The sequence below is a fragment of the Pongo pygmaeus genome, chromosome 13, assembly GCF_028885625.2.
Source record: "Pongo pygmaeus isolate AG05252 chromosome 13, NHGRI_mPonPyg2-v2.0_pri, whole genome shotgun sequence".
NCBI classification, from domain to species: domain Eukaryota; kingdom Metazoa; phylum Chordata; class Mammalia; order Primates; family Hominidae; genus Pongo; species Pongo pygmaeus.
In genome coordinates, this window is record NC_072386.2 from 78,257,811 (window position 1) to 78,284,058 (window position 26,248).

General features: G+C 39.5%; 2 protein-coding genes across 11 annotated transcripts in view; one reads left to right on the forward strand and one right to left on the reverse strand.

The window, feature by feature from the left end:
- CENPP (centromere protein P) overlaps positions 1-1,080 on the reverse strand; it is a 286,353-nt gene extending 285,273 nt beyond the window's left edge. For 2 of the 3 annotated variants that reach the window (XM_063650259.1, XM_063650258.1), the window contains exon 1: positions 1-440. In XM_063650259.1, the coding sequence (XP_063506329.1) occupies positions 1-107 (107 nt within the window). In that variant the 5' untranslated portion in view covers positions 108-440. The other variant, XM_054502643.2, reaches the window with a different exon arrangement.
- NOL8 (nucleolar protein 8) overlaps positions 704-26,248 on the forward strand; it is a 27,856-nt gene continuing 2,311 nt past the window's right edge. For 2 of the 8 annotated variants that reach the window (XM_054502626.2, XM_063650254.1), the window contains exons 1-14: positions 708-798; positions 1,910-2,095; positions 2,617-2,679; positions 4,373-4,451; positions 6,765-6,900; positions 7,435-7,503; positions 9,981-11,858; positions 14,847-14,960; positions 15,431-15,550; positions 15,842-15,932; positions 19,097-19,232; positions 20,254-20,331; positions 24,231-24,502; positions 26,038-26,164. In XM_054502626.2, the coding sequence (XP_054358601.1) occupies positions 1,957-2,095; positions 2,617-2,679; positions 4,373-4,451; positions 6,765-6,900; positions 7,435-7,503; positions 9,981-11,858; positions 14,847-14,960; positions 15,431-15,550; positions 15,842-15,932; positions 19,097-19,232; positions 20,254-20,331; positions 24,231-24,502; positions 26,038-26,164 (3,302 nt within the window). In that variant the 5' untranslated portion in view covers positions 708-798; positions 1,910-1,956. Of the gene's footprint in view, positions 1,201-1,909; positions 2,096-2,616; positions 2,680-4,372; positions 4,452-6,764; positions 6,901-7,434; positions 7,504-9,980; positions 11,859-14,846; positions 14,961-15,430; positions 15,551-15,841; positions 15,933-19,096; positions 19,233-20,253; positions 20,332-24,230; positions 24,503-24,621; positions 24,890-26,037; positions 26,165-26,248 lie in introns of those variants that run through there. The other 6 variants (XR_010123417.1, XM_063650253.1, XM_054502628.2 and 3 more) reach the window with 6 other exon arrangements.

A 26,248-nucleotide genomic window follows, 5' to 3' on the forward strand; every position in this document is an offset into this window, starting at 1 on the left:
TGGACTCGGGACTTCTCTTCCCAGGGCGCCGGTGGGTCCTCCCACGCTCGCCGCAGGGCCGCGATCTCAGCTTGCAAGGCGCGCACCTCTGCCAGCTCTGCGTCCATGGCGCGTTGCTGACCGGAGCCGGGCCGGCAGCGCAGCTGTCACTCCGACCCGCGCGCTTCACCGGCGCTTCAAGCCTCGCGCGCGCTCCCGGCGCGGACCATCCCGGAGCTCACGCGGAGGGGAGGCGGGAGAGTCCCGCGTGACCCCAGCGGCCCTGCACGTCCAACTCCGCGCTCGCACGAGAGCCTGGGTCCTCCACGTCCCCGCACACGTTTCCCTGGCTGTCTAAGCAGTGGCCATACTTTCTCGGGAGAGGGCGTTCTTTGCTACTCCAAGCCCAAGCGCTCCGCTGCTCACCCTAGCCGGCAGCTTTGGAGCCGCCCGGCCGCGTGCGTCACTAAAGAGGCAGGGCTGGGATCACGTGGAGGGGAGCGCCTCTTTATTTTTTTCCCCTACTTCCTCTCTTACGCCGACCTAGTCCAGGAATTGGTACACACAGCGATAGTGTTCGATATAAACTAGGGGATTTTGGTTTGGGCTCTTTTGCGTCGTTGAGGGGGAGGTGACAGAGGCGTCAGGGAAGGTGGGAGGACGGGAAAGGAAATTAAAAGCTCTGGGAACTGAATTCTGGTAACGGAACCTTAGGAGGCTGGGTTGGAAATCGAGTAGGAAGGAAGAGAGGATGCTCCGTTGGGACATGTGACCAGAAGTTAGGGGTTGCAGCGGCGCTGGCTTTAGGTGAACGACGTGGTGAGGAGTGCGTTTCGGGCATGAGAAGTCACAGGGCCGTTTCCTAGTCTCTCTCTTCACTTCTTTGGGTCTTCTCAGAGAAAGAAGGCTGCCGTGGGTGGGCTGGGGGCGGAGACTTTCAGGAAGAGGTAGGCCGAAGTTCTGCCCAGAATACACGCCATGTGGTGGACGCTGGTTGGGAGTCTCGTTTGGAAAGAGTCTGTCAGCTCTTGGGGAAGGGAAGGGCGAGAGCTGAGCGCCTGCTGGGTGCTAAACGAAATGAGAGATACTATGGTGGGTCCTAGTACCTCTGGAAAAGTTTTCCTGAGTCCCCTGTGATCCAGCAAACTTCATAGTATAGTGTTAAGAATTCCGAGTTCTGAAGGTAGACCTGCATTATAATCCTGGATTCACTAATTTTCGGTATGGCATTGGGGAAGTGACTTAACCTCTTGTGCTCTCCTGAAAAATGGGAAACATGCAAACTACTTTGTATAATGCAGGCACATAGCAAAAACACAAGTCTGTATTCGCTATATCCCTTGATCTTTGTGTCTGAACCCCACTTTACAGCACTTTTATTGTGACATAATATTGTGCCATTTGTTTTATTCTTTTGTGACTATAAGGAGCTCCAGGAGTTCCTAGCCTCTCTATTCACTTCTTTGGGTCTTCTAGGAGTAAGAAGGCTGGGGTGGGTAGGTTGGGGGCGGAGACAATTAGGAAGAGGTAGGCTAGCTCTTTTTATCTTTTAGTGCGTTACCTGCCACATCCTGTTTCTGTCAGACTTTGTTAAAGACAGTAAATGAATGTATGAATGAGTCAAGGAAAAACATCTAAAAACGTGAATACATAAAATTAAGAGGGATAGAGTGTAATATTATGGCCATTTGGAGGAAAAAACTCTCTGTACCTGTGTCTATATGGGTATGGGGTTGCTGTTCCAAAGTGCATTCATGAAAGATGTGGATGTAGGGCTTGGGCAAAACCTCCAAGACTAAAATTTAGAAGTAATACAATAGGAAGTGAAATACATATCCAGGAGACGGATTTGATACAGAAGGTTTAGAGGAAGTAGTTGTTTTGTTAGATTTTAGAAGAACTAAGGGAAAGAACTCTTCTCTGTATACAGAAAATTACTTTTCCCACTAAAATACACCAAGTATATGCCCAGCCTTCATGAAAGTGAACAGAGAAACAAAGCGCCTTTATGTGGGTGGCCTTAGCCAGGACATTTCTGAGGCAGACCTACAAAATCAGTTCAGCAGATTTGGAGAAGTTTCGGATGTGGAGATCATCACACGGAAAGATGACCAAGGTAAATTTATGGTCTTTCACTGGGTAGTTATAGGCAGACATAACTCAGGTTAAGTGCTAGAAAATACAACAACCCCAAGATAAATGTTAGCTCTGAACACCAAAAGTTTTAAGTGATGTTGTGGAGGTGTAATGTGTGATGTGGAACTTGACCAGAATTTGTTTCTGAAATAAGAAAAAATTCTAAATTCTAAAACATCTGATTTCAGAAACATATTAACTTCCAGTTTTGAGAACTAGAATTTTCTAACATGGATTAAGTGTCCCATTAAGTAGACTATCACTAGCATACAAACAAAATGTTTCCTTAACTGACTACTGGACATTTTCTTATTTTTTTTGGAATATTTTGATAATTATGCTTATTTTTATAGCCAATAAAAAAAAGGTTTATCTTTGAAATAATAAGTTTTCAATAACTAATTTTTTTTTTTAATTTAGAAACAACCATTTTTACATTGCTTTCTGGATAAGAATTTAAATAAATTGTTTTTTGTTTTTTGTTTGTTTGTTTGTTTTTAGGAAACCCACAGAAAGTTTTTGCATATATCAACATCAATGTAGCAGAAGCGGACCTGAAAAAATGTAAGATCATCATATATTTTCTATACTATTTGCCATTTTATATCACTCTGTAACTTGGAATAACTTTGGTTCTAAATCTAAACCTCCACAGCCATTTTTTACGTTATCCAGAGGGACAGCAGTGATCAAGAGAATTCCAGTATCGTATAACTCAGCAGGTTTAGGTCCATTCCATTTGGCATCAGCGGACATGGTAGCACTTTGCTGGTGGGTTTACTTAAAACTGCTATTCTCAAATATTTTGGACAAGGGACCAGACTTTCATAGAAACTGCCTGTTACGTATATCCCACTGAATATTATGCCACATTCCCCCTCAGTCTGATCATTTCTTTGACAGCTAATCCTTGTCACTAAACACTCTTGAGGGGGCTTTACAATACACCCTTGTAAGACCATATCCTTGAAATTGTGAAATCTCTTGTTGATAAGTTTAATAAAGTCAAGGGCAAACAGTGGCCTTCAATGAAGAATGGGAGATAATCCATACTGCCACTGACACAGTAACATATTCTAGTTATTTGGAGGCCAAAAAGTGAAAAAAGACATGGAAAATAAGTAAAGGGAACATGCTAATAGAGGAAGAGGGCAATCAGTCTTTTGTAATTTCATTTGCGAAAAGCTTGCTTTATTCTATTTTACATTGAGGAATATATGTGACAAATGTGAAGTTGTGGTTAAGAATACATCAACTAGGCTTTGTGACCTGTGGCAAGTTACTTAAACTTCTCAGCCCAAGTTTGCTTATGTGATGAATGACAAAAGATAGTGCTTGCCTCATAATATTTCTGTGAGAATTAAATTAAATGATACATTTGCAATACTTTGGGAGGCTGAGGCAGGTGGATCACTTGAGGTCAGGAGTTTGAGACCAGCCTGGCCAACATGGTGAAACCCCATCTTTACTAAAAATACAAAAATTATCTGGGTGTGGTGGCAGGCACCTGTAATCCCAGCTACTTGGGAGGCTGAGACAGGAGAATCACCAGGGAGGCAGAGGTTGCAGTGAGCCAAGATAGTGCTACTGCACTCCAGCCTGGGCGACGGAAGGACACTGTGTCTCAAAAAGAAAAGATACATTTGTACTTAGTATAGTATCTACCACCTACAAAATTCTGTTAATGGTATTATTAAGGAAGCTGATGGCAGATGCTCAGAAAAATCAATTACTAGGGCATTGTAATTTAAACAGTTCAGTCACTCATAGTTAATTCATCTACAAGTTCTACAGTGATAATTAGTATGAGGTGATAAATTAAGGTGCTGTAGGATTCCAGAGTGTCCTCTGATTCACCTGAAAAGATGATTGTTTTATAGTTACAGGAAATATATGTTTTATAGTTATAGGAAATAACAATAAAATATACATTAAATATCAGTTATTCAGAGGTTCCTGACATTTGTTTATAAACAAATTGCAAATAAATTTTGCTTTACTTTTTACACATTTTGCCTCATTCCAATCTAGTAACACTGTGAGATAGGGAGTGTAAAGACTCTTTTGGTAAGTTGTCAAGATGAAACAAGAGCCTAGGCTCCCTCTCTCTAGGTCTCATTTCTTTTCTTCCACTTCCCCTGGATCTCTTTGTGATAAGCAAGCCTATTTTTCTTGATACTAAATAATTAGAAAAAGCACAAGCTGAAATATATTTTTGCATTGCCATGTACTTGAGTAATAATTCTTTACTTTATAGGTATGTCTGTTTTAAATAAAACAAAATGGAAAGGTGGAACATTACAAATTCAACTAGCAAAAGAAAGCTTTTTGCACAGGTAAGTTTTGCTCCACATGGATTTAAGCCCTATTTTTTTTATATTGTAAGTGGTTTTATATATTTACTTATTTCAAATTATCAAGTAATATAGTATTATATTCTTAACAAATTCAAACATTATAAGTAGAGCTGAAATCCCTTTCAACTCTGAATCCCCTTCATCCCAGACGAACAGAAAGGATAATTTCGTGCATTTATGTATGTATATAATAAGCTATAAAAGTATATATGTACTTATTTTCTCTTTGTTAATGAGCTATAAAAGCATATATGTACTTATTTTCTCTTTGTTAACACACCCTTTTGTGGCAATGTAGATCTTCTCCCTTTATAACAATTGTTAGTACTATTTCAGAAAATGGTTATACCGCAGTGTAGTGGTCCCTTCCCACTGATGACTGTTTCTACTTTTTCATGGTCATAGATGATCCTGGAGCATGTATCCTATGTATATGCAGGTGTTTCTCAGTTTATATCAGAAAATGGAGTTGCTGAATCTTAGCATTGTCTGCATTTAAATTTTAGTAGACCACTAAATTGCATATGTTGATTTTGACTGTTAATGCTAGTGTCATACAAAAATATAAAGGAAATAGGAGATCACTGTATGACAAGCATAAGAGTGATTATGCAAGTGATTTAAGAGCAAGACAATGTATTATAAAAACCATTAGAGCTTTTAAAATCCTAAAGGTATTTTCAGGAAGAAAAGGTATTGTTAGTTGGGGAGTTTTCAAAATAGGAGACAATTTAAGAATATACAGATAGAGGCCGGGCATGGTGGCTCACGCCTGTAATCCCAGCAATTTGGGAGGCCGAGGCGGGTGGATCACCTGAGGTCAGGAGTTCAAGACCAGCCTGGCTAAAGTGGTGAAACCCTGTCTCTACTAAAAATACAAAAATTAGCTGGGTGTGGTCGTGGGCGCCTGTAATCCCAGCTACTTGGGAGGCTGAGGCAGGAGATTGAACCTGGGAGGCGGAGGTTGCAGTGAGCCTACATTGTGCCATTGCACTCCAGCCTGGGCAACAGGAGTGAAACTTTTGTCTCAAAAAAAAAAAAAAAAAAAAAATGTACAGGTAGAATGACCAGGAGAGTTGATAAGCTTGTTCCAGACCAATTAAATGTAACAAGAACAGATAGATTCTAAAACAAGTGGCAAGCAACCTACTTTGAGGCATGTTTTGGGGGACTGGCCTTATGAAAAAGGTGAGAATTTGATTTTGTTCTTCAGCTGAAGCCTAGGACTGTGAACAGGGTGGTTATATACCTTTCATTCCAGCAGCAGTTGCCAGCCTACTGTGTGCAGGCACTGGAGCCCCATGCTGAGCAGGTTGAGCACACAGTGCTGCTGCTTGGAGTATCTGTGTGGATATGCCTGAGAAGCATGGGTCTGATGGTTGTTCTGGGACATAAAGGAGACAGCCCAGAGGCAAAGAGGCCAGTGAGGACTGCTCTGTGCAGTTGTCCAGGCCTGAAGAAGGTGGCGGTGATTTGAATCAGAAGAGGTGGCATTCTCTTCATTAGGAGGATATGGATAATCAAGACCTAACAAATTGGGCTCCGAAAGATACCTTCGTCATGGGGAAGAGTGAATGGAGAGAAGATAACATAAAATGCCAAACGTTTATAAATTGAAAGGGGAAAATTGAGAGAACTTGCGATCCATGGTCTTGGTCTTCCATAAAGGGGAACTGGGACATCCACTGGAGCAGAGCACAGGTGTAAGCGTGCATGTCAGGGATTCGGGAGACTGACTGTAGTGTAGTGGGTGGGCTAGGAAAAGAACCCTCATGCTCTGGTGGGACAGCCCTGACAGCATAGCTTGTCACTGCTGTCCAACCCTATAGTTCAGTTGCTGGTGGTAAGGGACTGGTCAATAAACTACAGTAGATTGATGGAAAGGCATGTTGTGCAGCAATCGTAGTGATGTTTTCAAAGAACATATAAGTTGATAAATGAAGTGTACCTAACTGTGCTTATGATATTTGGATTACATTATAAAATATGTATATTTACATATAGAACAAAGATGAAGTTAAGTAGACAAAATATTAACAACAAGATGAGGGATAAGGAATATGTTTTGTTTTCTTAATGGCTCTGTCTTCCAGTATTCTATAATAAAAACATATTGTATGTTCAGATAAGTAGGTAAGCTATTAGGCTACTAAGAGAGCATTTTTGTTTTATTTTGGTTTTTAATACTAAAAAGCTGTTTATGGTGCTCATTTAGGCACACCTAAAGTGAAATAACCATTTTACGTGGCTGATTATTTTGACTCTTTTATTTGTATTTTCTTTTTGATTCAGATTGGCCCAAGAGAGAGAAGCAGCAAAAGCTAAGAAAGAAGAATCAACAACGGGTAACGCCAACTTGTTAGAAAAGACAGGAGGAGTGGATTTCCATATGAAAGCTGTGCCAGGGACGGAAGTGCCAGGGCATAAGGTGAGTCTCCTCTGTAGCCTGAGCCAATTACATGGTCCTGGAAACTGATGCCTGAGATCACGTGATTGTGGGTGTCATGTCTAAAACCAGTTCCTCTTTTCCCCTTTCTTGGAGGCAATTAACATAGACAGGACTTTATGATTTTCAAGGTGCATTTACAAGTCTTAGGTAAGCATAGTTCTCCGTCATTTTACAGAGAAATAAATCAAAACTCAAGCAGAGGTGGACTTTCAAGGGACATAGGTAGCCAGGAATACAGGCAGGTCCCAAGTTTGCCTGTTCAAATTAGCAGCCAGTGTTTTTTGTAAACCATCTTACACGGTTTACTTGGGATTGATAGCTGCTCCAAATCTTCCTTTTTTTTTCTTCCCTCTCACAATTTTTCTCTTTGGTAACTCTTATTTCATTGTCAGAAAACTAAACCCAACAGTAATCATAGCCCACTGATTTTTTTGTTGTATTTACCTAATATTGTTATTCAGTCTTTTCCATTTGTGTCACATATAGTAAATAAATTCTTTTTTTTTCTTTTAGAATTGGGTTGTGAGCAAATTTGGAAGAGTCTTACCTGTTCTTCACCTTAAAAATCAACATAAACGTAAAATATCCTTTGGCCTCTCAAAGTAATTATTTACCACAGTGATGGATACTTGTAAAATACCTTTAGCATTTCACTGTCTCTTATCAGTGAATCTTTAGGTGTTTGTTTGCGTGTTCCCAGTTTCTTGGTATTCACCTACATGTATGAAACAATTAGAGCATGAAAAAATGGATTGAGGTTTTATACAATTAAGTAATTCAAATGATGAGTGCCAAAGAAGCAGGTTGGTTTATTAATTTATTCATATGGATTCAAAGCCATTGCTGAAGGAGCTAAAGAGGGGTGAGAGACCCAGAGACCATCATTAAAGAAGGCTTTAGAATTGAGGTAGGTTTTGAATTAATAGAAGTGATGGGAAGTAGTCCTGGGAGTAGGAATAGTAGATTAAAATATGTGGGCAAGCACGAGGATGGCGGGTTGAGAAATAGTTTGGAGCAGAGTATGAGCAAATTCTAATGCCTATTCAGTGAGGTCACATTGTCTAAGACCTTGAAGACGTGGTATCATGGAATTCTGAGCAGTGTGTCTTGATGTATTCTTTTTTTTATCTTTTTTTTTTTTTTTTTTTTTTGAGATGGAGTCTTGCTCTGTCCCCAGGCTGGAGTGCAGTGGCACGATCTTGGCTCACTGCAGCCTCTGCCTCCCGGGTTCAAGCAATTCCCCTGCCTCAGCCTCCCAAGTAGCTGGGACTACAGGTGTGTGCCACCACGCCTGGCTAATTTTTTTGTATTTTTAGCAGAGACGGGGTTTCACCATGTTGGCCAGGATGGTCTTGATCTCCTAACCTTGTGATCTGCCCACCTTGGCCTCCCAAAGTGCTGGGATTACAGGCATGAGCCACTGCGCCCGACCGTCTTGATGTATTCTTTAGCTTGTAACCCTGGTGTCAGTCAGTAAGGGAAACAGTAGCAGGTATTTGAAACAGAGGGATTATAATATATGCAGTTAGTTAAACAAGTGCTGGAGGAGCAAAAGCTGGAGGAGCAAAAGCCAAAGGTCAGATTCCCCACTGATTGACAACTGCAGTAAACCACTACCCCACTGGGACTAGAGAAGCAAAAACGTGTGTCCTCCGAGCTCACAGCTACTGTGCCACTGAAACCACTACTACCTGAATCCAGGCCCTAGTTGCACCGGACATAGCTGTGACCTCTCCCCTCCCTACAAGTGGCTCAGTGTCAGGAAAGTACTGATTTCTTCTTTTCCACTTTCCAGCTTTCCACCAATGGCAGCCACTGATGGCAAAGAGGAAGATATTGAAGGACAGTAGAGACAATAGACATGTTTTGGCACACTTCACATAACTAGCACATATAAGTAGTTATTGAAAAAAGGGACTTTCAAGAGTAATCGCTTAAGGTGGGGTGCAGTGGCTCACACCTGTAATTCCAGCACTTTGGGAGGCCACTGGAGGATCACTTGAGCCCAGGTGTTTGAGACCAGTCTAGGCAACATAGTGAGACTGTAACTCTACAAAAAATATTAATAAAAGAAAAATCAGGCTGGGCCCGGTGGCACATGCCTGTGGTCCCTGCTACTGGGGAGGCTGAGTTGGGAGGATCACTTGAGCCTGGAAGGTTGAAGCTGTATTGAGCCACAATCATGCCGTGGCACTCCAGCCTGGGTAGCAGTCAGACCCTGTCTCAAAACAAAAAAGAGTGATAGCTTAAAGCACCTTAATACTTGCCTATTCATATGCTTTAGGGAATCAGCAAATGACAGCCATCATTACAACACATCGATGTTAACTAGAATCTTTCCTGGATAATGTCAACATAGGCCTGGTAAAGATTTACTAGATTTTTTTTAGTTTTTAATTTTTATTTTTAAGACAGGTTCTCACCATGTTGCCCAGGCTGGTCTCGAACTCCTGGGCTCATGTAATCTGCCCACTTCGGCCTCCCAGAGTGCTGGGATTACAGGCATGAGCCACTGTGCCCAGGCCAGCTTTCTAATAAAGACCTAAAAATGTTGCAGAGAGTGAGTTCATGTGAAGTGGATGTTATTGAGCTAGGAGAATCAGAGTTAGGATGAGTAAGAACTGAGAAGACAGAAATAGCCAAAAGAGTTTGAGAGTAAAGGACACACATGTGGCCATGTCCTCTGGGTTCTCCTGAACTCAGAACTTTGCTTTAGTGTATCAGCTCGATTGTTGGATTTGTGTGATTTACAGAAAATAGCCCTGAGACCTGTGTACCTGTAATATAATCTGAATAGGTTTGCTATAATATCTATCTACAGTCCGAGTAATTTCTGCCAACGAATAGTGGTGGTACTAGACTTTAACTCAGAAAGTGTCATAGAAAGTTCAATTTCTTAGACCCCGAAAGGTAACCTAGTTAAGTCCTCATTTTCTTTTACAGGAAACTGAAAGGGGGGGGAAATGACTTATTTGAGATTAAGCAATATTTTTTGTGTCAAAGATTGATGAGTTTTCTTAAAACCAAGTGCTTTAGTTTTGTTTCTTGACTTGTGTAACGTCATCAAATATGATCCCTCAAAATATTGCCACAACCTGAAGAAGATAGGGGAGGATTTCTCAAACACCATTCCTATATCCAGCCTGACTTGGGAATTAGAAGGAGGGAATGACCCTATGAGTAAGAAACGGCGAGGAGAGTTCTCTGACTTTCATGGCCCTCCCAAGAAGATAATAAAAGTGCAGAAGGATGAGAGTTCCACTGGGTCTCTGGCCATGAGTACAAGGCCCAGGAGGGTAATAGAGAGACCACCCTTAACACAGCAACAGGCTGCCCAAAAAAGAACTTGTGATTCCATTACTCCTTCTAAATCATCTCCTGTACCTGTTTCTGATACTCAGAAACTTAAAAATCTACCTTTTAAGACTTCTGGCTTGAAAACTGCCAAGAAGAGAAATAGCATTTCTGATGATGATACTGATTCTGAAGATGAATTGAGAATGATGATTGCGAAAGAGGAAAACTTACAGAGAACTACACAACCCTCAATAAATGAATCTGAAAATGATCCTTTTGAAGTTGTAAGGGATGATTTCAAATCAGGCGTTCACAAACTGCATTCTTTAATAGGTTTAGGTATCAAAAATAATGTCTCTTGCCGTGATAGTGATGATGATGATACGAGAAATGATTGTGAGTATGACTCAGGAGATACAGATGAAATCATTGCGATGAAAAAGAATGTTGCTAAGGTCAAAAACAGTACAGAATTTTCACAAATGGAAAAATCTACGAAGAAAACTTCTTTCAAAAATAGAGAAAACTGTGAGCTTTCTGATCACTGTATTAAACTACAAAAAAGAAAAAGCAATGTAGAGTCAGCCCTCAGTCATGGATTAAAGTCTCTTAATTGTAAATCTCCCTCTCACTCCAGTAGCAGTGAAGATGCTGATTCTGCATCAGAATTAGCTGACTCTGAAGGAGGCGAGGAGTATAATGCCATGACGAAAAACTGCCTTCGTGTGAATCTCACTTTAGCTGATTTGGAACAATTGGCTGGCAGTGATCTGAAGGTTCCAAATGAAGATACTGAGAGTGATGGACCAGAAACCACCACCCAATGCAAGTTTGACAGAGGCTCCAAGAGCCCCAAGACTCCCACTGGCCTCCGCAGAGGCCGACAGTGTATTCGTCCTGAGGAGATTGTGGCTTCCCTGTTAGAAGGAGAGGAGAACAACTGTGGCAAACAGAAACCAAAGGAAAACAATTTAAAGCCAAAATTTCAGGCTTTCAAGGGAGTAGGCTGTCTATATGAAAAGGAGTCAATGAAAAAATCCTTGAAAGACAGTGTTGCCTCTAACAATATTAATAAAGATCAGAATTCCATGAAACATGAGGATCCCAGTATCATATCCATGGAAGATGGGTCCCCATATGTTAATGGCTCATCAGGTGAAGTGACTCCATGCGAACATACAAAGAAGGCGAATGGCCCAAACTATATTCAGCCTCAAAAAAGACAGACCACTTTTGAGAGCCAGGATCACAAGGCAGTGTCCCCTAGGAGTTCTGAAAAGAGAAGTAAGAATCCTATTTCTAGGCCGTTAGAAGGTAAGAAGTCCTTAAGTCTTAGTGCAAAGACTCACAACATAGGCTTTGACAAAGACAGCTGCCATAGTACCACAAAGACAGAAGCTTCAGAGGAAGAGAGGTCTGATTCAAGCAGCCTTACATCTCTCAAGAAATCACCAAAGGTCTCATCCAAGGACACTCGGGAAATCAAAACTGATTTCTCACTTTCTATTAGTAATTCATCAGATCTGAGTGCTAAAGATAAGCATGCTGAAGACAATGAGAAGCGTTTGGCAGCCTTGGAAGCGAGGCAAAAAGAAAAAGAAGTGCAGAAGCAGCTGGTGCATAATGCTCTGGCAAATTTGGTGAGTATATTTTCAATGTATGGATTTAACAAGAACTCAGAAAGTCCAGCTTTTCTTTCCCATGAAGTTAGGTGTGCCCCCATAGAGCTGATTGTCTTGGTGTTCACCAGTTTCATATTTTGGTTCTTGAGTTAGCTTTTTCATCTGGTTTATCTGAAAATTTCTTTATAATTTTCTTTCATTTAGAAGCTATACCTGGTGTAGTTAAGTAATATATTCAAATGTGTCTGAATTTACATATAAATCACTTGTCAATTGATTTATACCTTGCCAAGATTTACTGTAATGGGCTTTTGTTCATTCTTCTAACAATTGTTAAGTACACCTTTATAGTAAGTGCCAGATTTATAGTATGAGGATGGTGATCTTGCCTTTCATACAGTTTTTGGCTCATGGTGTGGCATGCTGACAGTCACAGTTAAGTTACACAGGGCCAGGAGGGGGTTGTGCCCCTGTGCCCTGGCAGCACACAGGAGACACACTAAGTCAGTTGGGAGCTTCTGTAGTCTGAGCTGAGTGGTAGGAAAAGATTTGTGGGAATTGGTCAGGCCCAGGTGAAAGGGCAGGAAGGGAGCGGAAAGGCTTTCATTCTAGGAAAAAGGAACAGTTTATACAAGGGTGGATGTTTTCAATCAGTGTAACTAAAACTTATACAGCATGAATGGCAAGAAATGAGGCTAGTGGTTTGATTTTGTTCATAAAATGAAAAGAGAGTGAAGAATTTTAAGCAAGGGAGAGAAGATTAATTGCATCTATTTTGCAACAGGAGTTGACAAACTACACCTCAAAGGCCATCCAGCCCATGACCTATTTATGTACAGCCTTCAAGCTAAAAATAGTTTTTGAATACAGAACAAAGACGATATGTGGCCTGCAAAGCCTAACATATTTACTCTGGCCTTTTACAGAAAAAGTTTGTCAACCTCTGTTTGGGAGCGATCCTTCAGACTATGATGAAAACAAATCAAACGGGTCCGTCTGTAACCAAGGAGAGCCTTTGGGGAGGTGGAAAGTCAAAACTATAACAGCAGTGGGAATAGATTGACTGAATTGATACCAAGAAGTTTAATTGATAGGACTTGGTGATAACTGGATAGGGATAGAAAGAGGAATTGTAAGTTTCTGTCTTGGCCAAATAAATAGATGGTGATGGCATTCACTAGATAAGGAAAAAGGGCAGGAAGTAGACTTGGCAGGGCAAGGGAGTGATAGGTTTAGACATGTTCAGTTTGAGATTGGGTTGTTTTAAGACGCAATGCTTTTTTTTTTTTCTTCCAATATTTATTTTAGGTTCTGGGGGTATATGTGCAGGTTTGTTACATGGGTAAGCTGTGTGTCTTGGAGGTTCAGTGTACAGATTATTTTGTTACCCAGATAATCAACATAGTACCCAATAGGTGTTTTGTTTTTTTTTTTTTTTTTTTTTTTGGAGATGGAGTTTTGCTCTTGTTGCCCAGGCTGGAGTACGATGGTGTGATCTTGGCTCACTGCAATCTCCGCTTCCTGGGTTCAAGCAATTCTCCTGCCTCAGCCTCCTGAGTAGCTGGGATTACAGGCACCTGCCACCACGCCAAGCTAATTTTTATATTTGTGGTAGAGATGGGGTTTCACCATGTTGGCCAGGCTGGTCTCAAATTCCTGACCTCAGGTGATCCACCTGTCTTGGCCTCCCAAAGTGTTGGGATTACAGGCGTGAGCCACTGTGCCCAGCCCAATAGGTGGCTTTTCAATCCTTACTCTCCTCCCACCCTCCACCCTCAAGTAGACTCCAGTGTTGATTGTTCCCTTTTTTTTTTTTTTTTTTTTTTTAAACAGGGTCTCACTCTGTCATCCTGGGGTGCAGTGGTATGATCTCAGCTCACTGCAACCTCCATCTCCCAGGCTCAAGCAATTCTCCCACCTCAGCCTGCTGAGTAGCTGGGACTACAGTCACGTGCCACCATGCCCAGCTAATTTTTGTGTTTTTGTAGAGATGGGGTTTCACCATGTCACCTAGGCTGGTCTCGAACTCCTAAGCTCAAGCAATCAGCCTGCCTTGGCCTCCCAAAATGCTGGGATTTCAGGTGTCAACCACTGTACCTGGCCTATTGCTCCCCCATGTGTACTCAACATTTAGCTCCCACTTATAAGTGAGAACATGCAGTATTTGGTTTTCTGTTCCTGTCTTAATTTGTTTAGGATAGTAGCCTCCAGCACCATCAATGTGGCTGCAAGGGACATGATTGCATTATTTTTTTATGACTGCATAGTATTGCATGGGGCATGTGTACCACATTTTCTTTATCCAGTCCATCATTGATAGGCATCTAGGTTGATTTCGTGTCTTTGCTATTATGAATAGTACTCCAATAAACATATGTGTGCATGTGTCTTTATGGTAGAATGATTTATATTCCTTTGGGCAAATATCCACTAATGGGGTTGTAGGTCAAATGATAGTTTTGTTTTAAGTTCTTTGAGAAATTGCCAAACTGCTTTCCACTGTAGGTGAATGAATTTACATTCCCACCAGCAGTATATAAGCATTCCTCTTTCTCTGCAACCTTGCCAGCATCTGTTATATTTTGACTTTTTAGTAATAGCCATTTTGACTGGTGTGAGATGGTATCTTATTGTGGTTTTGATTTGCATTCCTCTAATGATCAGTGATGTTGAGCATTTTTTTTTGTATGCTTGTTGGCCCCGTGTTTGTCTTTTGAGAAATGTCTGCTGTGTCCTTTCACTAGGGTTGTTTGTTTTTTGCTTGTTGATTTGTTTAAGTTCCTTATAGATTCTGGGTATTAGACCTTTGTCAGGTGCATAGTTTGCAAATATTTTCTCCTATTCTGTACGCTGTCTGTTTACTTTGTTGATAGTTTTTCTTTTGCTGTGCAGAAGCTTTTTAGTTTAATTAGATCTCACTTGTCAATTTTGGATTTTGTTGCAATTGCTTTTGGAGTCTTCATTATAAATCTTTTTAAGTTGCAATGCTTTCGATGGCCTCCCTAGGATGGACATCCAGAGGATAACCCAACGCACATCATCTTCGGTTCTGACAGTGAATGTGAAACAGAGGAGACATCGACTCAGGAGCAGAGCCATCCAGGAGAGGAATGGGTGAAAGTAAGAAGTTCAGGATGTCTCTGTGGACATTCATCTACTTCTGCAGATCCACACCACAAACAACTGGCAATCTCAACATAAAACCCTCCTGAGAGCCCCAATGAGACCCAGGGCTTGCCAGGTCACCGCATATTGAGACTACAGGGGTCTTGGAGATTTTTATATGTGAACCTATATTCTCCACAACACCTGCAGCATGACATCAATATTAGTGAAACACTACAAAAACTGTTCTTGCATGTAATAACTACCTCCCCAAATCCAGGCTTCACTGGGGAGCCTCTGGATTAGTGATCCCAGAGGCCAGTTAGATTTCACTGAGTCAGGAATTTCCACCTGACCCACCATTTACTCATTCCTGGTAGATAAGTCTGGGTTACTGGCTTTCAATGTGAGGGAGAAGATTACGTTATGAAGGGAAATACTGCTTGTTTGCCTCTGCTATTAATAAATGTTGTGTTTCTTCACAGGAGTCTATGGGTAAAACATCAGGGAAGCTGTTTGATAGCAGTGATGAGGAATCTGATTCTGAAGATGACAGTAATAGGTTCAAAATTAAGCCTCAGTTTGAGGGCAGAGCTGGACAGAAGGTTAGTGAAGACTGAAAATTATTAAACTTGCAGCATGTCCTTATTTTTTGACATAGTCCTTAAACCTGGGTACATGCAGGCAGACCTTAACCTACATTATAGTGTCGGGGTGTTTATTTGGAGAGTGAGTCTTCTGTGATCCTCTCTGATTGGTTCATAAGTAGATGGAGGTAGGCAAACATCTTAATGTAGTGAATTTCAGTGTGTGGGGAGGTGTACATTGACAGTCTTCGTCAGAAGCAATTTCTTGGGAATGTGGCTATCAATTATGTATGTTTTCTGTCTGTGTAGCTCATGGATTTACAGTCGCACTTTGGCACTGATGACAGATTCCGCATGGACTCTCGATTTCTAGAAACTGACAGTGAAGAGGAACAGGAAGGTAAATGCGTCATTGTCCAGAGTCCTGATGTGATATCTGGGGACACTGAGAAATCACCTAGTATACCTCCTTTGTTTAACACATGAAGAAACTCTCCATCCCAAGACATTGGATTGAGGAGTTTATAATCAAATGTACAGTTAATACTAAGTTTGTTTGTACATAGTAATTTAGGAAAATTTAATTACTTAGAGCTGCCAGAAAGGAAAGGAAAAAATAACATCCACCAAAGGTACCATTTTCCTCTATCCCATCCTTGGCATGAGAAGAAGTTGAGCTTTCTACCTGGCAGCCTGTGTCAGTGGATCAGCAGGTTCTGGGTGACGCCATGGAAGATGGTTAAGTCACTCCTGGCTTTCTAAAAGGAAGAGTGTTTGTCATCCTCCAGTGTGCATACCTGGTGCAGATTATTTTTTAAAGCAGTGTATCACTGAATGCCATTTTACTTGAATTTATCCCTATTTGAATGTATCTAAGAGTAATGATGCTATCAGAAGCATCCTAATTCTACTTCTTTTCACTTAATGTAGCATTTTTCACAGCAGTACTTCCAATCTTTTTCTACAGGACCTTCTCCTCTTACCCTTTTAAAAACACCTTACCTCTTACGTCGCTGGCTTGAATGAGCTCCCTAATTCCCTCTCCTAATCTCAGAACTTCTCTGCCCTTCTTTTTTTTTCTCTTTCCTGAATTAATCGAATCTGCATTTTAATCCTCACCATTCCTACTTCCTATTACCCCTTTCATCACTTGCATTTTCATTCTTCCCCTTCTAGCTTCTTCCTTTTTCTACAGACATAGTTAGGTCTTGTGGTCCCAAAAAAGCCATTCCTCTAACCATGCCAGTTTTCAAGTTTCTACTCCATCTCTCTTTCAGTTCTAAATTTGAAGTGAAAAAGTAAATTACATCTAATTCAGTAGCAGTTGGCTTTTTATTGAAAACAATCTGTGATTTGATCTTCTCAATTCTTTGAGGTGATTATTAACAGTATTGGACTGTTTCAGGAAACCAAGGTTCAGAGAGTTTTAAAATTAATTCTCTAGGGTCCTCCCAAATTCTGTTTCAGTGCTGAGATTACAGGCATGAGCCACTGTAGCTGGCCCTTTTCCAACTTTTGAAAGCACAATGTTTGTCTATCCTGCAAGAAGCAGCACAGCCATCCTCCATCACCTTGAGCCCTTTCCAGCATTGTATTCTACTTGACTTTCTCACTCAAAACTCCATGTTGAAAACACAAGAATGAACAGAACCTGGAGACTAACCTTCATTTAGAAGGTACACAGAGAGGTTATTTTCTTAACTTCTGCCAATTTTGTCTGTTTCTTTACAACTCTTTGGGTGTGTGTTCCCTCAAAGCCATAAACAACTTGTCCTCCAAGTACAGTGGCATTGACTCCAATGACATCCTCTTCAGCTAACCTAGAGCATATGTCACTGTTGATCATCCCTTCTTGAAATGTTCACTTTGCTTCCAATTGCATCATAACTTCCTGGTTTTCTGAACTCGATTCCTAATTTTTCTTTTGCCTCCAAATATGGGTTCTTCCCAGGGTTCTGTAAGTCCCTATAGCTTTAGCCTTCACTTGCACATGAGTATTTTTCAAATTTGGATCTTCTTTCTTCCTTGCTGTTCTGCTGAGCTCCCAACTGGTCTTAAATGCCTGTTGGATATTTTCCACAGGCTTTCCTGAGTTTGTGTTAAAACGCAGCAAGTCCAAACCAGCTCTTCTTAACCTTTCTATGTTGATGGCGTGTCCATTCTTAGAATCTCTGTTGTTTTTTTCTTTCCTTCTCAACATTTTATTTTTATTTTTTTGGAGACAGGATCTCACTGTGTTCCTCAGGCTGGAGTGCAGTGGCGCAGTCATAGCTTACTGTAACCTCAAACTCAGTCTCTCTAGTAGCTAGGACTACAGGCACGTGCCACCATGTCCAGCTAATTTTTGTATTTTCATAGAGACAGGGTCTCGCTGTGTTGCCTAGGCGGGTCTCAAACTCCTGGCCTCAAGTGATCCTCCTGCCTCAGCTTCCCAAAGTGCTGAGATTATAGGCATGGAGCCACTGCACCAGACCCCTTCCCAAATTTTGAGGCACAACGTTTTGTCTCAAGTAAGCAGTACAGCCAGCCTATATTACCTTGAGCCTTTTTCAGCATTATAGTCTACTTCCCTAATGCTTATTAGATTAAAATTTAAATTGATGTTTTTGATAGTCAAAAGTTGTTGAAATTAGCAGTTCCATGTTTCAACCTAATGCAGTGTAAACTTTTTGTACTTTATTATTTCAGTATATGTGTTCGTTTTGTTTCCAACACCTAGCATGCTTTCCTACCACCTCTAGGGATTCAACTCTATCTTTCCTACCTCATAACTCTACTTAGTTTATAAAGCATCTTTTGATTCAGTTAAACACTATCTCAACTTCCTGTGAACCCTTAGAAACTTTGGGGGCATCCCTGTAGAGTACTTAAATCAGCATTTTATTCTAGTTTCTGTTAGTTGATTATTTATATCCTGCAGTAAGTTGAAAGAGTCATACAGGCTTAGACTACTTTTGTATTTCTGTAATCCAAACTAGCTGTTTAACTTTATTCTGTGATATTTTGTCTATTTGTAGAGGTTGAGGATAGTAGCTTGTAAAAGTCCATGATGCCTTAGTATGTGTAGGGCATATGGTTTTTTTCCCATAATACTTGTTATTGAATCAAAGACTGAAGCAACTATCCACTAATACCTTATATTGTCAGATATACCATTACTATTTTTCACTGTCTTTATCATTTTTAGATTTACGTAATTTAGATTGTTTAGAATGTTAAAAAAATCAAAGACTCTATAATCACTGTAGTTATTAGTATCTTGCTCTATTACATTTGTCATTCTTTACCTTAAAAGTTTTAGACTTGCTACTGAAAGCCATTAAATTCAGACTGTTTCATAATTAGGAACAGAAGTAGGACTTTTCATTGTCTGGTCACGCAGACTTTCTGAGTTTGCTATGGCTGAGGGTCTTGGGATATGGAGGTTAGTGAAATGAGGTTAAACTTTCTTCTTCCTGTCTTAATGGATTTTGTAAATGTTTAGGTACTTGGTAAATATTTGATGATTGAGACTTCTCAGGCTGTGTTTTCCAAGAGATTATTAATTATCCCTTTCCCTCAAAGAGGTAAATGAAAAGAAAACTGAGGAAGAAGAGCTTGCTGAAGAAAAAAAGAAAGCCCTGAATGTTATACAAAGTGTTTTGCAAATCAACTTAAGCAATTCTACAAACAGAGGATCAGTAGCTGCTAAGAAATTTAAGTATGTTTTATGTTCCATCCCATTCTACCATATCATCCTTTGCCATAAATGTCTTCTTGAACTCAATTTAAAACTAGGCCTCTTTGAATGGCCTGGGGAGGCAGCTGGCAATATGTATCAGACCCTTAAAAATATACTTGCCTTTGACCCAGTGATTCACTTCAAGAAACTAATCTTAAATTATTTCTGTATTTATACACTTAGATGTCATAGCAGCATCGCTTTCATTAGGGAAACAGTTAAAGTAGTAACTGTAAAACTATTTATATAAATGTAACTTATGGAAATTTTCAGGCATGCAATTTAGAGAGACTAATGAAAGCCCTGTACACCATCATTACCTGTACACCATCACCTAGCTTTTACAGTCACCAACATGTGACCAGTGTTCTCTTCTATACCTTTATCCAACCCCTACTTTACACAATGAAATGTTTTATGCAAATCCCAGATAGTATATCATTTTATCTGTATGTATTTTAGTATGTTTAAAATCATTTTAAAAGCTAAAAAAAAATCCAGGAAATCTCAAAAGTAGGTAGTTTAAAATAGTTTTTCGGCCGGGCGCGGTGGCTCACACCTGTAATCCTAGCACTTTGGGAGGCCGAGATGGACGGATCACCTGAGATCAGGAGTTGGAGATCAGCCTGGCCAACATGGTGAAAGCCCGTCTCTACAAAAAATATAAAAATTAGCCGGGCATGGTGGCACATGCCTGTAATCCCAGCTACTTGGGAGGCTGAGGCAGGAGAATCGCTTGAACTTGGGAGGCAGAGGTTGTAGTGAGCCAAGATCACGCCATTGCACTCCAGCCTGGGCAACACAGCAAGACTCTGTCTCCAAGAAAAATATATGTATATATTATTTCTAGTAAGATCCTAGTTATCTTATCTGATGTCATGTGGCTTCTTCTTGCTGCAAAATTAGAATCTTCCTAGTGCTGAATTATAATTTGCTACTTACTTTTTGTATTAGTGTTCTGTTTTTATCTCTTCCAACCTCCCCTCCTTTTTTTACATAGGGACATCATACATTATGATCCAACGAAGCAAGACCATGCCACTTACGAAAGAAAAAGAGATGATAAACCAAAAGAAAGGTAAGTAGAGCTACTTCTTTTAGCAATAGGATCATGTAAATTAATCTCATTTCAGACAATTAAAAATGTAGGTAGGAACCAATATCCTACTCATTGGTCCCACTGTATTAAGATTGGTGGGGTAGGGGTAGTGCAGGTAGAGTTAGGAATTATTGATGTGGTGGAGGAGGTGTTACCATTTAACAGAGGAATCTATAAATGATATGTACTCCTACTCTAGTATGATGCCTTTTATTTGTATTAGTTTCTTGTGACTTCTGTAGCTACCACAAACTTAGTTACTTAAAATCACAAAAATTATTTCTTTACAGTTCTGGAACCTAGAAGTCCCAAATTAAGATAGTGAACAGGCTATGTTCCTTCTAGACGTTCAGGGAAACAAAGCCGTTTTATACCTCTCCTAGTTTCTAGTGACTGCCACCAATCCTTTGGTGTTCCTTGGCTTGAGACTACATGACTCCCATTTCTGCCTCTATCTTCACATGGCCTCTTCTTTTCTGTCTCTCCTCTTTGTGCCTTTTATAAGGACACTTGTGATAGCATTCAGGGCCCACTTGGATAATCCTGGATGGTCTCCTCATCTCAGGACCCTTAACTTAATATCTCTGCAAGACCCCTTATCTAAATAATGTTAACATTCACAGGTTTCAGGAATTAGGACATGGACATAGCTTTTGGGGGGCAACCATTCAACCATCTAGTGTGGTAGGAGCTTCTGTTTCCTATAGATGTGCAGTCAGTTGGATAAATATGGCGAATATATGGAGCAACTAGTAACAGCTTGGTTTAAGTCCTTCATTTTCCAACTGCTAATAGCCACGAAAATCACAAAAGGCAATGTGGTATCCTGAATTGAATCGTGAAACAAAAAGGACAATTTGTGGAGAAACTGGTGAAATCAAAACAATGTCTGAGTTTAGTTAGTGGTAATCTACCAATGTTAATCTTCTAATTTTGACAATTATATCCTAGCTACATACATACATAATTACATTAGGGAAAACAAAGTGAAGGCTATTTAGGAACTCTACTATTTTCGTAACTTTCTGTAAACCTAAAATTGTTCCAAAATTAAAGGATTCTTTTAAAAAGAATCACATTTTAGACTAAAGTAGAATATTAATATTCCCTACAATGTAGGATATCTGTGTGTTATTTCAGATAATCCGTATTGAACAAATAGGATATGTTTACCCCCTCCCTATACCCCTAAGAAGTCTTATCCCTTTACATCAGCTCAAAATCCAAGATATCATCATTCAGATCAGATCTAGGTACAGATGAGCCTTCTCTGTTATTCCTTGAGTACAGTACCTTGAGTGCAGTTCTGTTTGATAAGAAGACCTATGAACTAAAAAAGCAAGTTATCTACCCTTCCTCCAATATAGAGTGGTGGAACAGGCATTGGATAACCACTATAGGTACTGTTCAACGAAAGAAAACAGGTACAAAGGAGTCACATGTCCATAGTAACTCTGAAATCTAGACAGACAAATGTTGGAAGGTCTTTGATTAGGACTGAGGGCCTAGGAATAATTCTTCCTGACCGTTGACTTGGCTTTCTGGATCATCCTTCTCTTTTCATAAGTGCTGGCACATTGTTTACAGCTGAGTAGTTTTCTCAGCCTGCTTTTTGCTTATAGAAATTTGGGAGTGCCTGTTCATTTTGAAATGTTCCTGTACCTACCAGTCCAGTCTAGTGGTATTTCTGATAATATAATTCTCTTAAAATCTTCATAGGTTATCTGTGAATCTTCTTGGAATTCACTCTGTTAGATGAAAGTCACACAAATCATTTTGAGATAAGCCTTTTTTGTTGTTTTTTTAACCTTGGGCTTCTGCTGAAACTGCTGAGAGATAATGCCTCTAACCTCCATAGAAGCCCTATTGTTTGAACAATTGAAGTTTATTTTCTTTTTTGTATAATCTTAGAGACAGGGTCTTACTCTGTCACCTGGCTGGAGCGCAGTGGCACAATCATAGCTCACTGTAGCCTTGAACTCCTGGGCTCAGGTGGTCCTCCCACCTCAGCCTCCCACATAGCTGGAACTACAGGTGTGCACCACTGTTCCTGGGTAACAGTGGGAAGCTTCTTACCTCTTTTTAGGGTCTTAACAAAGAATTTTGTTTTATTTTTAGACCGAGATCTATAACTTTTTCTGTGACAGGCGAGATAGTAAATAGATAAGGCTTTGCAGGCCAGACCATCTCTGCTGTGATGACTCCACTCTACCTTTGTAAAAGAAAAGCAGCCATAGACTATATGTAAACAAATGAGCAAGGCTGTGTGCCGATAAAACTATTAAAGGACACTGAAATTTTCATTTCATATAATTTTTTCATGAAATGATGTTTGTTTTTCCCCCTATCATTTCAAATGATAAAAACAATTCCTTAACTTGCAGTTCAGACATAAGTAGGCAGTAGCCTGGACTTGGCCCAGGGACTATAGTTTGCCAACCCCTTCTTTAGACCATGTTTTTCTGAGGCTGTCATAGAGTTGATCTTTGCTTAGAAGCCCTTTCTTAAATTTCATGTCATTTGCCTTCTGGAGATTAGGAGTCTTCAAAACCATGAATTCCTGGCTCCCTTTAAAAAAAAAAATATTCCTCCCTTTAGTTTCATTCTCTCCTCTCTTATTTCACTGTAATCAGTAAGATGAAACCAGAATATACCTTTAACACTTCCCTAGACATCTCCTTAGCTAGATCACCCAGCTAATTAGGTACATTTTCCATTTTCCACAGTACACACAATGCAGTTGACAGTGTTGCTAAACTTTCTACCACCATATAACAAGGATTCCCTCTTCTCCAATTTCCAACAGGATTTACCTTATTTTCCCTTAAGCCCTTACCTGCAACCTTCTCAAAGGCCATATGGTTTCTACTAACAGTTTTTTCAAGGTCCTTCTAGCTTTTGCTGTCATCTTAGTCTCAGAAGTTATATGTCATCCCATTTGGCTTACTCTGTCCATTAAAAGAGTCACTAAGTCCAGCTCACACTCAAGGGATGAGGGAATTAACTTCCACCCCTTGAAGAGTTTTTGGACAAATTTTAAAGCCACCACGTGGTGGTTAAATGATAATCACTTGGAACTGCCTACCATTTTTTATAGAGCTTGGTTTCCTAAGAGGCATATCTGTCTTAAAACCTAACCAGGTGGGTTTATTTACTGAAATACTAAAAGTTTCTCTCTTTAAGATGGTCTCTACCACTAAGAATGGTTATTTAGGATATCCTGTTCACTTATTATTTTACATAGTACATTACAAACTTTGGCCTGGTCTTCGAGGAAAAAGGATTTTAATATTTTCTTAGCTCAAAATTCAGTATTGGAAACTGCCATGTAACTTTTTGTCCCAGATCAAAGAGAAAAGCATATTCATTCCTAAATATAGAGCAGATTTATGGTAACATAAAAATTTCATTTCAAAAGAGACTATACATATTTATAATTAATTTCTACAACTGATTTACAATTTTACCAGTTACTGGTAAAATTCCCAGTATCTTAGGAGTCATGTGGCTTACAGTTTTCATTTTGCCTATGAGAAAACTGAGGCCTAGTGAAGCTAAGTGATTTCCTTACTTATACCTAGGTGTATAGTTTAGGCATAATTTCTGAAATGTAGTTCAGAGAATGATAGAATATGATTCATGCAGCTGTTTGAGATTTGTGTAAAAAAAAGCTTATTGGTCAAGATTTTGCTTCTATTAGTAGAGTTTCATATGTAGAGTTTTACTTATTTTATTTCTCTATTTATAAGTAGAGTTTTATATCCTGGTTGTTGAAAGGATAGAATTAAAGTTGTCCAAGATTTTTTCTTTTCTTGATTTCTGGAAATTTTCCAAAACTTGTTTCTTTGTGATGCACGTGTCTACATATGTCATTTCAGTAAAGCAAAACGAAAAAAGAAAAGGGAGGAAGCTGAGAAACTACCTGAGGTGTCTAAAGAAATGTATTATAATATTGCTATGGATCTGAAAGAAATATTCCAAACTACAAAATATACCAGTGAAAAGGAAGAGGGCACACCCTGGAATGAGGACTGTGGTAAAGAGAAACCTGAGGAAATCCAGGACCCTGCAGCTCTGACCAGTGGCGCTGAGCAGCCCAGCAGGTTCACGTTCTCTTTTTTTGATTCAGACACTAAAGACATAAAGGAAGGTACTTTTCTTTTTTCCCATACTTTTTTATTTTATTCAGTTTGAACTTAATTGATTGAATCTGCATTAAGTGTAACAGATTTCATGTTAGCTAAAGAAAGGACTCTTTCTTCTACCTAGATGATTTGAGATTTAGTGTCACAGGAGCATAAACACGATGTTCCTGAAGCTGTGAAAGAAACTATTTTTGCATTTAAGGAAGCAAACCTCTACTAGCTGCCATATGAAGGGAAGCCAGAGAATAATGTACAGCATCTTTTCTGTTCAGTAAAACGTCAAGAAGAAGTATAGGAAATCATATAGAGAGCTTTGTATCTTAAATGAAGCTGAAGATGCTATGACTTATGGAAAACTAGTGCTATATATGATAAGATAAAAGAAGATACAGGTAACCTTGGTTTTATACAAATATGCCATGTCATCCATATGCCAGTTATTGCACAGTTTGTCCTTGAAGATTTGCCAGAACCTAGAGAGAAGTATAAACACTAGTACATACAGTTTTGCATTTCATTTCAAGAGGTTTACCTCTAAAGGCCAACATGGGCCACAGGTTAAAAAACACCTGACCTGTTCCTCACCCAAGGTTCGAGCTTTCTGAAAGTTCCCAGTGTAACAGCAAGTAATACCTATACAGAAGAATACACACATACCTAACTACAGTGATTCTACTTTAAAGATCAGCAGTTAAAATAGCATACATGTGTTTGGTAGATTAAAAATTTTTTTTTTTTTTTTGGAGACAGAGTCTCTGTCACCCAGGCTGGAGTGCAGTGGCGCAATCTCGGTTCACTAGCAGATAATACCAACTCCGTGGTACTTTAAAAGGAAGTATAACAATCTAGTAGTTGTTCAAAAAGTATTGCAAATAAGACTTCATTTTCTTGTCTATATAAACTGTTGAGTAGAGTTGGCATGATGTAAATAGTAACTATAATTTTTCTAACTTTGAGAGCAAAATGTGAGAAATTGACCTTGAAATGAGTCCTAAAGACACCAGCAGCTTGAAAGATGTTTTTTAAGTACTTGGGGAATTTTGAAGACTTGGGAGGTGATTGTTGTGATCTTATAGCAGTAGTTTTTTCAGCAGTTATAGCAAAAAGTTTTGGGTATTGAAAATGTAAAGATATATTCCTTTTCTCATTTATAAATAGACAAGAGGGAAACCTGATTTCCTTGTATCATATTATATTTTAGGCTTCTCATGCAAGCACAGATACCATGGTTATTTTAGGTGTCATTTTAAAAAATTATATAGCCCATTTATAAACCTCTATTTTTTAAACCTTTTTTATATTACTGCTGTCCTTATCAGATCATTCTAGCAATGCCAAAATTATCGTAGTGGCTTCTGAAAATATTTGAAAAATATAAAAAGATGATACTACCTATTTTTTTGATACTATTTTAAATTAATGATTAACATATTGGAACTTTAGATATGTCTACGCGGTAAAAGTAATCAAATGAATGTGTTCGGAAATACTTGGATGTGGAGTTACAATCCCATCATCTTTTGTTGTCACAACGATGTAGAGACCTACAGAGTTGAAACAGTGAAACCTGGAAAGATTGTCTGGCAGGAAGACCCTCATTTACAAGACAGCAGTTCAGAAGAGGAAGATGTTACTGAAGAAACAGATCACAGAAAGTCCAGTCCTGGGTAAACAATTTGTTTCTTTGCAGGCATAGTTCACAATTTGTAAAATCTGAATTAGACATACTTTAGAAATATTTTAGCTTCTCT